At 41.7% G+C, this 15,000-nt stretch overlaps 1 protein-coding gene across 1 annotated transcript in view; it reads left to right on the top strand.

Moving 5' to 3' along the window:
* Positions 1-15,000, top strand: part of LOC148355877 (discoidin domain-containing receptor 2-like) — a 69,092-nt gene that overhangs the window by 36,636 nt on the left and 17,456 nt on the right. The window contains exons 6-11 of the mRNA XM_088349055.1: positions 1-22; positions 5,111-5,294; positions 8,562-8,802; positions 10,187-10,252; positions 10,413-10,549; positions 14,188-14,350. The exon at positions 1-22 is cut by the window's left edge and continues 81 nt beyond it. Of these exons, the coding sequence (XP_088205181.1) occupies positions 1-22; positions 5,111-5,294; positions 8,562-8,802; positions 10,187-10,252; positions 10,413-10,549; positions 14,188-14,350 (813 nt within the window). The remainder of the gene's footprint in view (positions 23-5,110; positions 5,295-8,561; positions 8,803-10,186; positions 10,253-10,412; positions 10,550-14,187; positions 14,351-15,000) is intronic.

Below are 15,000 nucleotides of genomic sequence, written 5' to 3'. Positions count from 1 at the left end.
ACGATGGAGCCATCATCCATAGGTATGTGTTTTCCTTACTATGCTAAAATATAGCAAAGTAAATATTGTTGGAATTTCATTATCAAAATGTACCGTTTACCAAATTGTTCAAATTAGTTATCCGACTGCGCTCGTTTCTTGAGAGAAAAATGAACGGGAAAGCCGACATTTTCACACGGGGGCAGATTTATTTTCCTAACAATTTCACCGAAGACGGCCGAAGTGACATTGGAGTCTGTGTGAAACCTTCTTCTCAAGTCCTTTAGCTTTCTCTTATCGGCCCACTTCTCCCCGCATAATGATGTGCCGGCTCCTCCCATGGGCGTGCCAAGGAAGCCCCCTGGGCTTCACAATCTCATAGACGAGCGCCTTGATGTCTGGCTTCCTCAAAACAACGTCGCCTCCATGAGTCCTGTTCTCAACATTCCCTAAACAAAATGTGCACTTCGAACAGCCTGCCCTGACCTTCATCTTCAATCTTCATGGCATTAAACTGAGTCAATCGTATAAAATCTTTTATAGTCAAATGTATAAAATCCTTCAATATGAATAAATAAAGTAAATCTGGTAAAGTTTATTTGTCACAAAAAAAAATGACATTGTAAATCGGCGACAGATATATAAATAAATATAAAAATCTATATTTTCATTCAGTTTTAATCATCACAGTAAATTGGTAATACAAAAGGAGAAAAGTCCTTTTCTTGCTAGGAGTTTTCTTTTGTCTATTTTCTTTCGTCGAATCCTTAGCTTCAACACGCGTGTTTTCCTTGCCTCCGCAATCTTCTGAAGAATTTCTCTGCTGTTTTTTCGTTGCTTGTTATCACTCTCTGCATCGTCTCATCTCATCAGCCGTACCACTTATCCTCATTAGGGTCGCGGGGGGGCTGGAGCCCATCCCAGCCATCTCCGGGCAGTGGGCAGGGGACACCCTGAACTGGTTGCCAGCCAATCGCAGGGCACACAGGGACAGACAACTCATTCGCCCATTCACACCTAGGGACAATTTGGACCGGCCAATTCACCTGAAATGCATGTTTTTGGAATGTGGGAGGAAACCCACGCAAGCACGGGGAGAACATACAAACTCAGCACAGGAAGTCTGGAGCTGGATTTGAACCCACGACAGGTTCCCATGACATGAACTGTGCCGCACAAGCGCTAACCACTGCGCCGCCGTGCTGCCTCTCTGCATCGTGTTTCGACTTATTACCGACACTGAAGAAATGACCAATTTTGTGTTGATTTGCGCCTAATACTAACTGTTACTTCTCTTTCACTCGACGACAAGCACCACAACAATGACGTAATCTTGAAACGAGATCTCGTTTGCCGAGATCGGCGAAAACTCGAACCGCGAGACCAAAACAACAATGGCGGATCTGCCTGACGAAAAGTTTGGAGTGCGGTAAATCTTTGCTAAAAAAAAAACAATTGGGTAATAATGCAGGGACGCGGGCAAACCAGAACACTGTATATGGCATACATATGTTGGCCTGGAGAGGGATGGGCGCCACCAGGCAGTAGTTGCCCAGGACACACCACAGGAAATAGTACCCCTACAACCCTATCGGTTAAGAAAGGGGTGTCAAACTCATTTGAACTCGGGGGGCCACACGATAGAACAAACATTCTCTCGGGGGCCGGACTAATGAGGATGGAAGAATGAAATGGAGAAATGGACGGAAAGAAAGAAAAAAAGAATAAAGGAAGAATGAAAATGAAAGATGGGGGAAAGAAAGAATGAAATAACAAAATAAAGAAAAAAGGAAGAATGAAAAGGAAAGATGGAGAAAAAGAAAGAAAGAAAGAAAGAAAAAATGAATGAAAAGGAACGATGGAGAGAAAGAAAGAAATAAAGAAAGAAAGACTAGTAGATTGAGGAGAAAGAAAAAATAAGAGAAAGAGGGAGAGAAAAAGAGAAAGGCTGGGACAAGAAAGAGAGAAAGAAAGAGAGATAAAAGAGAGCAAGAGAGAGAGAATGTGAGAAACAAAAGAGATAAAAAGAGAAATAGTGAGAGAGGGGGAAAGAAAGAGAAAAAAAGAAATCCAAACAGAAATAGAGAGAGAGAAAGAGAGAAGGAGAGAAAGAGAGGGGGACACAAGAAAGAGGGAGAAAATACAAAGAAAAGGAAAAAAGGAAGAGAGAGCAAAAGAAGGTAAAAAGTCACAGATGGAGAAAGAGACAAAGAGGAACAAAGAAAGAAAAAGAGAGACGGAGCAAGTGAAAGAGAGAGGGATAGAAAGTGAGAGAAAAATGGAGGAAGAGACAGAGAGTGGGAGAGAGAGAGAGAGAGAGAAAGAAAGAAAGAAAGAAATACTAGTACAGTATTTGTGAGGGGCGCCTGGCTTTGGCAAAATCACGTGGCCATATTTCTAACTGCAGCTCGTTTTTCTCTTGCGCTTCCTTCAGCGTTGTCTCGCGGGCCGGATTCAATCCCTTAGCGGGCCTGATCCGGCCCGCGGGCCGCCTGTTTGACACCTGTGGGTTAAGGGATCCAACCAAGTCCACCACTTTTTGACTAACTTAAATCTTTAATTAGGCTATATGAAATATTCACCTACAATAGAACGCTTCCGAACCTGCGGATTTCTTCTTGGCTCTTGGGACCACGAGTAGACCTTCATTTTTTGGGTGAACATAAATATAAATGTGGAAATAAATGATGACATTGAAATATATAAAACATAAAATCTAATACCGACAAAATAAACACATTAACAGAGTGAAATATCATCGGTAAATAAAAATACCCTGCAATCGTGTTTATTTATTTCATCCAGAGATTTTTTTTTCTAATATATTACTTTTCCAATATTTTGCTTTGATTGCATTTTGGAAATTGTATTTTTACATTATTTATTTCTTTGATATATTATGTTTTTTTTATTTCCATGAATATTATTGAAATTATTTTTTGATTCTATATTTACTTATTTATTTATTCATTTATTATTGCATTCATTTTCATATATCGTCGCTGCTATTCTAAAAAATAACATACCTCCATTTTCTTGTCGAGTTTTCAAAAAATTTGAAAAAAAATAAAATAAAAAACGGGGATACGGCTTATGGAAAGGAAAGGATTTTGGATTTATATTCCGTATAATTTATATTTAATGTGTTTTTTATATACATTTGCATTTATTCATGTCATCATTCACAAAATGGGGCATTTTTTTGTCTCATCTGCCACAGACTTCAACTTTTTCTTCCCGGTTTCCCTGTTATTGTTGTGACACGGTTGCCATGGCGATAGGGTCCAAGTGGGAAATGGTCCTCATTGGAAAAATGGAGTCAGCCTGTGAAGAAATGACAATATTAGTCTTTGGATTGCGCCATTGTAGATGAATACTTAATGTCTTCCAGGACTGTTCCGGTGACTCAAGCCAGTTTGACTCAATTTCAACTTCTTGTCCAATGTCTTCACCTAGTGGTGGTAGCAATTACTCGCCTTCAAATGAGAAGTACTACTGTGTACTATACCTTACTTTACCATACCAACAGGGTTGGGTAGGGTTACTTTATCTTGATTACTTTCAATTACTTTTGGATGACTCCAGATTAACAGGATGACCTCAGGGTGCTGTGTTGTAGTTCAGCAACAGCGGAGTGGATGACGTCACACACTAGGCCAAAAGTTCGACGTCCCTGCAGATAATGGAAATCTTTGTGCCCAGGGTTACACCGCCTCGTGTTCACCAGGGTTGGGTAGGGTTACTTTAACTTGATTACTTTCAATTACTTTTGGATTACTCCAATAGCAAATATGCTAATAAAAGACAAACGAAACTAAATATGAATCAAATGATGACTCACAACACGCGGTAAGCTTTCTCTCCTGGCTTTGATCTCTTTGATCTCCGGCAAAACGAACATCAAATGCCACAGAAACAAAATGAAAATACATCCAAACAGCTTGCCGACATCATTTTTGCCGTTCCATGTGTTCCGTTACTCCCCAAGCCTGCACAAAATTGAGTCATTTTATTCATATTTAGTTTCTTTTGTCTTTTATTCGCATATTTGGTATTGGAGTAATCCAAAAGTCATTGAAAGTAATCAAGTTAAAGTAACCTTACCCAACCCTGCATACCAAACCATGCCATGCCATACTGTACCGTACCAAACAGTACCAAACCATACTATACTATACTAGGGGCGGCAGTAGCTCAAGAGGTAGAGCGCTCGTCTTGGGATCCCGGCTCGTCCGTGTTACATGTCGAAGTGTCCCTGGGTAAGACACTGAACCCCTAATACCCCCAATAAGCAGGTTAGCGCCTTACATGGCTGCAAGGCCGCTATTGGGAAATATAAGAGGGACTATACTTTACTATACTATACCATACTATACTATACTATACTATACTATACTATACTATACTATACTATACTATACTATACTATACTATACTATACTATACTGTGCCGTGCTGTGCCAAATCGTACTGTAACATAGCATAGCATAGCATAGCATAGCATAGCATAGCATAGCATAGCATAGCATAGCGTACCATAGCATAGCATAGCATAGCATACCGTATCATAACATACCATAGCATAGCATAGCATAACATAGCATAGCATAGCATAGCATAGCGTACCGTACCATACCGTACCATAGCATAGCAAAACATAGCATAGCATAGCATAGCGTACTGTACTGTACCATACCATACCATAGCATAGCAAAACATAGCATAGCATAGCATAGCATAGCATAGTATAGCATAGCATAGCGTACTGTACTGTACCATACCATACCATAGCATAGCAAAACATAGCATAGCATAGCATAGCATAGAATAGCATAGCATAGCATGGCATAGCATACCGTACCATATCATAGCACAGCATAGCGTACCGTACCGCACCATACCATACCATACCATACCATACCATACCATAGCATAGCAAAACATAACATAGCATAGCATAGCATAGCATAGCACAGCGTAACATACCATCCATACTATAAAATAGAACTCAGTGAACTACAAACACATTCCTGTGAGGTACATAGCAACGACAATACTCAACAGGTGTGTATCCGAACATTATCATTCAGTTGGGTCATTGGTTTTGATGGTAACTTTCCATTGTTCCCAGTATGACGGAGGGATTGGGCCAACTGACGGACGGAGTGTGCGGACTGGACGATTTCTCAGAAAGTCACGTTTATAACGCCTGGCCCGGCTACGACTACGTGGGCTGGAGCAATCACAGTTTCTCCGACGGATACGTGGAGATCATGTTTGAGTTCGACCGCGTACGAAACTTCACGACGATGATGGTGAGAAAGAAGCCATTTTTCGAGTGATGGGAGGAGATTCAGTCTGGCAGAGATTTGAATTGTATACAGCAGGGGTCTCCAACGTGCTGCCCGCGGACCTGTTCAGAGGATAGGTCACCAGTGCTGGGTCATTGTGATTATCCAATAGATTTTTTTTTACTGGTCGACTGAGTCTATTTAATCCTACTTTTAATAATTTACCTGGTAATAACAAAGTTATAACATAGTAACAACATAGTAATAACGTGATAAGTAATATTAAAAATGCATACTGTTAGGAATTAAATATTAAAATGTACCGTTTACCAAATTGTTCGAATGAGTTATCTGACTCCATTAACAAAACACAACCTACATTCTCCTAACAATGCGCGCTCATTTCTTGAAGGAAAAGATGAACAAGAGAACAGCATTTCCACCCGGGGGCAGATTTAATTTCTTTATTATAATTTAGCTAAGTGAACTCCATCGAATATATGGCCGAATGAGTGTCGCTCGAGTCTCTTTGTAGCCTTCTCTGAAGTTCTCCAGATTCTCTCCTCGGCCCACGTTTTTCTCGCAAGCTGGTGTGCCGGCTCCTCCCATGGACGTGCCGATTAAAGCCCCCACGTGGGGTCCACTCCCTCGGCTCGATGTCTGGAGAAACTCAAAACAGCAGATCTCCCCAGCCAAAACATTCCGAATTTGGAACAGCGTGACCTGAAGCCCACTCAGTAAAAATCTTCATTGCACTCGATAAATGTAACTTGTATTTAATCGTATAAAATCCTTTATGGTAAAATGTATAAAATCCTTCAATACCAAACTGAGTGCCCTTTGCGCTTATTAGTAAAAAAAAAGTATTTCTCGGCTTGAAAAAGTTCAGAGACCCCTGGTATGCAGGAAACCATTGTTTTAGTGGGGGTTGCAAAAACCTCCTGCGTTTGTTAAAACCCGCAAAATAGAAACCTTTTGTTTTTATTTATTTATGTAGTACTCAAGAACAAACCCAATTTACACGATCCACTTTTCACGATACTCTGCCGCCACAATGTGGACGTAATGAAAAAACTGCATTTGCTGTCTGATTCTGTCCTACAGAAACACAATATTTTTCCATTATCAAACATTTTGGGGAAAAATCTATTATTTAGGATGCTCACTTTTCAAATTCAATGTCTGGCACTGCAGCGCATAGTAGGTTTGGCAGCCAGGCAGCACAGCAATCTACAAATACACTGAGTACTAAATACCATCACCGCTACACATAGCGACATTGTAACGGATTTATTTACGACCCGGGTCGTAAATCGGCAATACCTGTAAGTATACTCAATGCCGGAGTGACTAGTCAGGAAGAACGGGAGATTTCCTGAAGTCAAGGTCGAATTTGGGCTGGTTGAACAAGCATCTGTCACTTGCAAAACTTACTCATGCATTTGTTCTCTCATCAATATTTAGCCATATTCCGCGCAACAGATGAGGTGAGTTGTATCATCTGAGGGAATTAACCCTCTCCCAAGTATGAAGTTGGTTTGGCCCACCCCCACTCTTCTGTCGCAGTAAAATGAACACAGAAAAGCATGAATGATAGACAGGGTTGGGTAGGGTTACTTTAACTTGATTACTTTCAATGACTTTTGGATTACTCCAATACCAAATATTCTAATAAAAGACAAAAAGAAACTAAATAGGAATAAAATGATGACTCACAACACGTGGTAAGCTTTCTCTCCTGGCTTTGATCTCTTTGATCTCCGGCAAAACGAGCATAAAATTGAACATAAATCCAAACAGCTTGCCAACATCATTTTTGCCGTTCCATGTATTCCGTTACTCCCCAAGCCTGCACAAAATTTAGTCAGTTTATTCATATTTAGTTTCTTTTGTCTTTTATTAGCATATTTGGTATTGGAGTCATCCAAAAGTAATAGAAAGTAATCAAGTTAAAGTAACCCTGCTAACTAGATAACTAGATCAGAAGCTAGCTAGATTAGAAACTAGCTACATTGCTAGATCAGAGGTCAGCTAAATTGATACATCCTAAACTAACTAGATAACTAGATAAGAAGTTAGCTGGATTAGACATTTGCTGAACTGCTAGATAAGAAACCAGCCACATCGATACATCCTAAACTCACTAGATAACTAGATCAGAAGCTAGCTAGATTAGAAACTAGCTACATTGCTAGATCAGAGGTCAGCTAAATTGATACATCCTAAACTAACTAGATAACTAGATAAGAAGTTAGCTGGATTAGACATTTGCTGAACTGCTAGATAAGAAACCAGCCACATCGATACATCCTAAACTCACTAGATAACTAGATCAGAAGCTAGCTAGATTAGAAACTAGCTACATTGCTAGATCAGAAGCCAGCCAGATTGATACATCCTAAACTAACTAGCAGGGTTGGGTAGGGTTATATTAACTTGATTATTTTCAATGACTTTTGGATGACTCCAATAGCAAATATGCTAATAAAAGACAAAAGAAACTCAATATGAATAAAATGATGACTCACAACACGTGGTAAGCTTTCTCTCCTGGCTTTGATCTCTTTGATCTCCGGCAAAACGAACATCAAATGCCACAGAAACTAAATGAAAATCAATCCAAACAGCTTGCCAACATCATTTTTGCCGTTCCATGTATTCCGTTACTCCCCAAGCCTGCACAAAATTTAGTAATTGTATTCATATTTAGTTTCTTTTGTCTTTTATTAGCATATTTGGTATTGGAGTAATCCAAAAGTAATTGAAAGTAATCCAGCTAAAGTAACCCTACCCAACCCTGATGATAGAGTCCGGTACTATGGAGGGAAGAAAGGTGCAAGGTGTAGTCAAAAAAGCCAGGAAAAGAAAAAAACACGTTAAAAAAAGGCTGTTATCATTTTTTTTACCCAACTTTTAACTTTTGGCCTGTCATCTGTGTAGCATACCATAGCATAGCATGGAATACCATACCATAGCATAGCAAAACATAGCATAGCATAGCATAGCATAGCATAGCATAGCATAGCATAGCATAGCATAGCATAGCATAGCATAGAATACCACAGTATAGCATAGTGTACCGTACCATACCATACCATACCATACCATACCATACTATAGCATAGCAAAACATAGCATAGCATAGCATAGCATAGCATAGCACAGCATAGCACAGCGTAACATCTATGTGTTTTCAGAATTTGACACAAACCAATGTCAAACTCCCTTTGACCGTAACCATTATCTTTTGGATTTGAAGTAACTTGGGATACCATTGATTTTGGTTTCCAGGTTCATTGCAACAACATGTTCACGCACAACGTCAAGGCCTTCCAGCAGGCGGTCTGCTATTTCCGTTCCGATCTGGACTGGGAGTCCAGTCCTCTGGCCTTCAGTCCCGCAGAGGACGAGGAAGACCCCAGCGCAGGATTCGTCGCCGTCCCGCTCGACAATCACATGGCTAGCGCCATCAAGTGTCAGTTTTACTTTGCAGACGTTTGGCTGTTGTTCAGCGAGATCACCTTCCAGTCAGGTAGTTCCTTCTCTATTGATGACATACCTTTCAACTTATAGTGTTTTAAATGTTTTATTATCATTTCAAATTGTGAACACTGTTATAAATTTTGCACAGGGAAAAAAAACATATTTTTTTTGTTAGTTCGTTCTCGTCTTGCCCATTTTGGCTCTAATCCTGGATCTTCTCGGTCAATGTTAGCAGACGGCGTCATCCTTTATTCCTTATATCATCACAGTGCAACAAGCAAAAAGTCAAGTCAAGTCATCTATATTTGTGATGGCCTTAATCACAAGGAGTCTCAAAGAGCTCCACAGACCACAGATATTTTGCAAACTACAGACTATTATGACACCATCCCCTGATCTAAAACCGACATGAGGGCAAGGAAAAACTCAAAAACATGTCAAGTCAAGTCATGTTTATTTGTGACGGCCTTAATCACAAGGAGTCATAAAGAGCTGCACAGACCACAGAGATTTTGCAAACTACAGACTATTAGGACACCATCCCCTGATCTAAAACCTACATAAGGACAAGGAAAAACTCAAAAACATGTCGAGTCACGTTTATTTGTGATGCCCTAATCACAAGGAGTCTCAAAGGGCTGCACAGACCACAGAGTATTGACACCTAGAGACTATCATGACACCATCCCCTGATCTAAAACCTACATGAGGGCAAGGAAAAACTCAAAAACAAAAGGAAGAGAAAAAAAGAACGAAAAATTTAGAAAAAAGACAGAAAAAAAGAAAAGTAAGAAATGTAGGAAAAAAGTAAATAGGGATCAAAAAGAAAAAAGTAACAGCTCGGAAAAAATAAACACAATGAGATTTTTTTTTAAAGAATTTAAAAAAAAAAGGAGAAAAAAACACGGAAAAAAGAAAAAAAAAGTTTGTGTTGCATTCCAATAATTTCCAATTCTATCAAGTGAAACTTGTTGCCAACATTGTACTTCCACTCAAAAATGTGATTAAGTACAGTTCTCTATCTTACAACCGACTCAATAAGCCCCCAAAAATGTTAAAATCATGCGACTAAATATATCAGGAAATAAAAAGAAATGGATATCTTGTGAAAGAATTGTAAGAACAAACGACGTTGCAATAGTACATTTGTAAATTCATTCAAAAGAGAAAAATCATTTTGCATTGCCGGAAACTCAGCAAAATGTCAAGTTTTGGACATGTTTGATAATGACTTAGTTGCCACACTTGGGATTGCTGTTGCTCACTGTTGTTTCAAGCGTTGCTCACCGACTCTGTGTGAACGCTCAGACCCGTAAGGAAAATGACAGGGAACATTGGTGGTATGTTATTAGCTAATGTCATTCATGTTGCTAAGCAAAACAGCAGCACCACAACTGTGTCTTTAAATGATTTAATACGTCTTTTTTTCCCAGATACAGCCATGTACAACACGACACTAACTCCCCCCAAGACAGGACTTCCCCCCGTCATCCAGCCAGGTCGGTGAAAAACAAGACACAAGAATAGAATAGAATAGAATATACCTTTATTGTCATTGTTACAAAATGGGTTGAACATATAGTGACAACGAAATTGGACGTGGCACTCCAGTTTCACATTTAACCTGAGTCGTTTTAAACCCAATCTCCCCCTCCTCAGAGGACGACCCCACCCACAAAGTGGACGACAGCACCACGCGTATTCTGATTGGCTGTCTGGTGGCCATCATTTTCATCCTGGTGGCCATTATTGTCATCATCTTGTGGAGGCAAGTTTGGCAGAAGATGTTGGAGAAGGTGAGTCACTCGCCGGATGAAACTGAAAGTCTTTTCTTTCCTCATGTTGGGGTTTTTGAGTTTTTCCTTGCCCTCATGTTGGTTCCAGATCAGGGGATGGTGTCATGATAGTCTCTAGGTGTCAATACTCTGTGGTCTGTGCAGCCCTTGAAGACTACCTGTGATTAAGGGCGTCACAAATAAAAATGACTTGACTTGACTAAGACATAGAATTTAGATGATTTTGTTTTCAAAATATTGTCAGGTTCCAGTGTGAACAGAAAAGCTACGAATTTACAGAAAAATAAATCTGCATCGGATAGTGTACGAAAACAGAACGGCAAAATTTATGAAGACTTTCAGAATTCAAAGAGATCAAAGCTACTCTAACACAGGCTTGGCTTCACATTTCTGTGTTGAAACACCAACTACAACGAAAAGAACAAAACATGAAAGTGAGACAGATGGGGTCGATACCGGACAGGACAGGACAGACAGGATAGATATCAGGCACTGGAGACTTGAATCTGATAACAAGCAGGACGAGATGGACAGAAACGATACCAGACACTGGAGATCGAAGTTAAACAGGACAAACTAGACGGGAACGCTACCAGACACTGGAGATCGATAACAAACAGAACAAAATAGCCGGGAACGAAACTGGAGATTGATATTAAACAGGATAAAAATAGACGGGGACGATACCGGACCGGGCAGCACGGCGGGGCAGTGGTTAGCGCGTGTGCGGCACAGATCTAAGGTCTTGGGAACCTCCTGTGTGGGTTCAAATCCAGCTACCGGACTTCCTGTGCGGAGTTTGTATGTTCTCCCCGTGCTTGCGTGGGTTTCCTCCGGGCACTCCGGTTTCCTCCCACATTCCAAAGACATGCATTTCAGGTGGATTGGCCGGTCCAAATTGTCCCTAGGTGTGAATGAGCGAGCGAGTTGTCTGTCCCCGTGTGCCCTGCGTTTGGCTGGCAACCAGTTCAGGGTGTCCCCTGCCCACTGCCCGATGATTGCTGGGATGGGCTCCAGCACCCCCGCGACCCTACTGAGGATAAGCGGTGCAGCTAATGAGATGAGATACCGGACCGGAAACACAGGCAGGGAACCGGACAGAGTCAAAACCCACGTCTTGCGGGTGCAGAGGTTTGTTGACGGACTGACAACAGGTGAGTGAAAGGACTGAGCTTAAGTAGGGCGGGGCCCATTGGGCGCCATGGGCAACCGTGACAAAAACACTAAATCAAGAGGACGCAGGGAACATCTGGTGTGGGTAAGACTACGAAATAATGTTCCAACACCAACCATCTTAACAGAACAAAACATGGAAGAAGAAAACAAAGGATATGTTCGAAAACTAACGCAACCGAAAAAAATATGAAAGAGGCCCAATGAAGGATACAGACTGTCCTTAACTGACAAAATACATGAAACTCACTCAAACTGAACAAAACCTGAAAGAAACAACTTAAACATGAAAGGAAAAAAAAACGCAGAATATTTTAGAACGCTAACTTGCTCCAACTAAACAAAACACTAAGAAGTCACAAGGAACAAACCCATGTGCCAATAGAACACAGGTGTCAAACAGGCAGCCCGCGGGCCAGATCAGGCCCGCTAAGGGATTGAATTCGGCCCGCAAGACAACACTCAGAGAAGCGCAAGAGAAAAACAAGCTGCAGGTTGAAATAGGTCAACTTGATGTTGCCAAAGCCAGCTGCCTCGAACAAAGACACTGTACTTGTATTTATTTCTCTCTCTCTTTCTTTCTTTTCCACCCCTTTTCTCCCATTCTGTCTCTGTCTCTTTCACTCTCTGTGTCTCTCTTTTTCTCTTCCTTTGTTGCTCTTTGTTTCTTTCTCTCTCTGTGTCTTTTGAACTTCTTTTGCTCTAACTTCCTTTTTTCCTTTTCTCTTTCTCTCTTCCTACCCTTTGCGCTTTCTTTTCTCTTTTCTCTCCTTCTGTCTTTCTATTTCTCTTTGGATTTCTTTCTTCCTACCCCTTTCTTTTCCCACTCTCTCTCACATCTTTTTATCTTTTGTTTCTGACGCTCTCTCCCTCTTTCTCTTTTTCTTTCTTTGTCCCACCCTTTCTCCTTTTCCCTCCCTCTTTCTCTTATTTCTTTATCCCTCTTTTTCTTTCTCTTTAATCTACTAGTCCGGCCCCCGACAGAATGATCGTTCTATCGTGTGACCCCCGAGTTCAAATGAGTTTGACACCCCTGGTCTAAACCCACGTCTTGCAGGGCAGAGGTTCGTTGACGGACTGACAAAGGGGTAGTGAGAGCACTGAGCTTAAATAGAAGGGAAGCCAATCCGTCAACGAGCCGCAGCTGGCGCCACTTGGGCGGGGCCAGTTGGGCCCCATGGCAACCGTGACACAAATGTTTCATCTCAAGTCTTGTTGTTGGAAGTAACAACAACGTTTAACGTGTTTTTTCTTTCTTTGTCCCACCCTCTCTCTCCTTTTCCCTCCCTCTTTCTCTTATTTCTTTATCTCTCTTTTTCTTTCTCTTTAATCTACTAGTCCGGCCCCCGACAGACTGTTTGTTCTATCGTGTGGCCCCCGAGTTCAAATGAGTTTGACACCCCTGCAATAGAACAACGACATAATATTCAACACCAACCAGCTCTAACGGAACAAAACATGAAAGAGAGACAACACTTGAAACATTCCCACACAGAAAAACAAGAGTGTCTTAACATCGAGATCATGTAATCAAATCTAGTCACACTAACTTAAACTAACTGAACAAGAACATTAAAGGAAGAAATCACAGGATATGTTGGAACACTAACTAGCTGTAACTGAACAAAACTTGGAAAGGAAAAAAAAAAAAGAATAATATAATAATAATAATAATTTCCTTGTATTGTCATTCTGTGTAACAATGCACACAGAACGAAATGTCGATTGCACCTGACCCGTTGTAGCGAGCCGATGCAGCCGCAGCCAACAGAGGGCGCCGCCGACCACTTTTTAAGTCTTAGGAATGACTCGGCCGAGGCGCGAACCACCGACCTCCCAGTCTCAAAGCGGGCGCCTTACCATCTAGGCTACTGAGCTGGTATAAAGGGTTGCACCCACGATCCGGTGGGCACGGGAAGCAGGTCACTCTGAACGCGGAAGTGGGACTTCCGTGGTGAGCGATGGTGGTGTCAGGAACGGAAAAACGGGTCAGTAGCAAGGACGGGAGAGCAAGAAACGTGGTCGGGATCGGAAACGGGTCAAAAGCCAGGAAAGGAGAGTAGACGTGGTCAGGAAAAAAAAAAAAACGGGTCGAAGCCGGGAAACAGACAGGAGCAAAAACAGGAGTGAGTCAGGGTCGAGTAAACTGAGGTTTGCAGACGGACCGACAACAGGTGACAGAAAGGCGGGGGTTTACATAGTGACAGGGAGCCAATCAGAGTCCGAGGCAGTTTCTTTTGTCTTTTATTAGCATATTTGGTATTGGAGTCATCCAAAAGTAACAGAAAGTAATCAAGCTAAAGTAATCCTACCCAACCCTGATAATACACAGAACATGACAAAAAGAAACCCTGCCCCTGTACTCTGACTTAACCCACCCAGTGCTATATGAGAGTTGGAGATAATGGATAAATGTGTGCATTTTTTGTTTTTAATGAACAGGTTTTAATATTTTCACAACACAGAGCGAGACCTTCGTCTACAGTCACAACCAGTCAAGCAGCGCCACCAGCGAACAGGAGTCCGGTTCCACCTACGAGCGCATTTTTCCACTGGGCCCCGACTACCAGGAGCCCTCGCGGCTCATTTGCAAGCTACCCGAGTTTGGGCAGACCTCCGAGGAACCCGGTACGTAAAACACAATAGTGTCACGAGGGGACCGGACCAGAACGGAGGCAGGAGGCCGGAAGGGAGAACTCACTTGCGTTGACGATCAAAACTTTTATTTAGCAAAATAAAAGTCATCCAAAACTCCGGGACAAAACAGAACAAAAACAGGCTTTTACTCAAAATGTGGAAACACAGGTTTCCTCCGAATCAAACAAAACAGGACAGAGCAAAACAGAACGGAAAATGCCCAAAACCCCAAAACCCCCCTTTAAGAAGCAAATGCGCAAATTAGGCGATCTGCTTCAGCTGTTGCCCAGGGGGCGGGGCCAGCCGGTTGACACGGCGACCATGCTGGACACGACAAATAGAGGTAATGGTCTTGGGATTTTTGCTGGGGACGCATTGTGTCAAATAAACGTGCGTCTCCGGGACGCAACTTTTTTGACACCAAATTGTCATTATTACCCCCCATTATTATTTTTAACAAAGATTTACCGCACTCCAAACTTTTCGTCAGGCAGAGCCGCCATTGTTGTTTTGGTCTGGCGCCGATCTCGGCAATCGAGATCTCGTTGCTTCGAGATGACGTCATTGTTGTAGCGGGTGTCGAGTGAAAGAGAAGTATGCCTCCGAAAAAACAGTTGGTATTAGGTGAAAAACAACAAAAA

The sequence above is a fragment of the Urocampus carinirostris genome, chromosome 12, assembly GCF_059441175.1.
Source record: "Urocampus carinirostris isolate Australia breed hairy pipefish chromosome 12, RoL_Ucar_1.0, whole genome shotgun sequence".
NCBI lineage: Eukaryota > Metazoa > Chordata > Actinopteri > Syngnathiformes > Syngnathidae > Urocampus > Urocampus carinirostris.
This window is presented reverse-complemented; position numbering and strand designations above follow the sequence as displayed.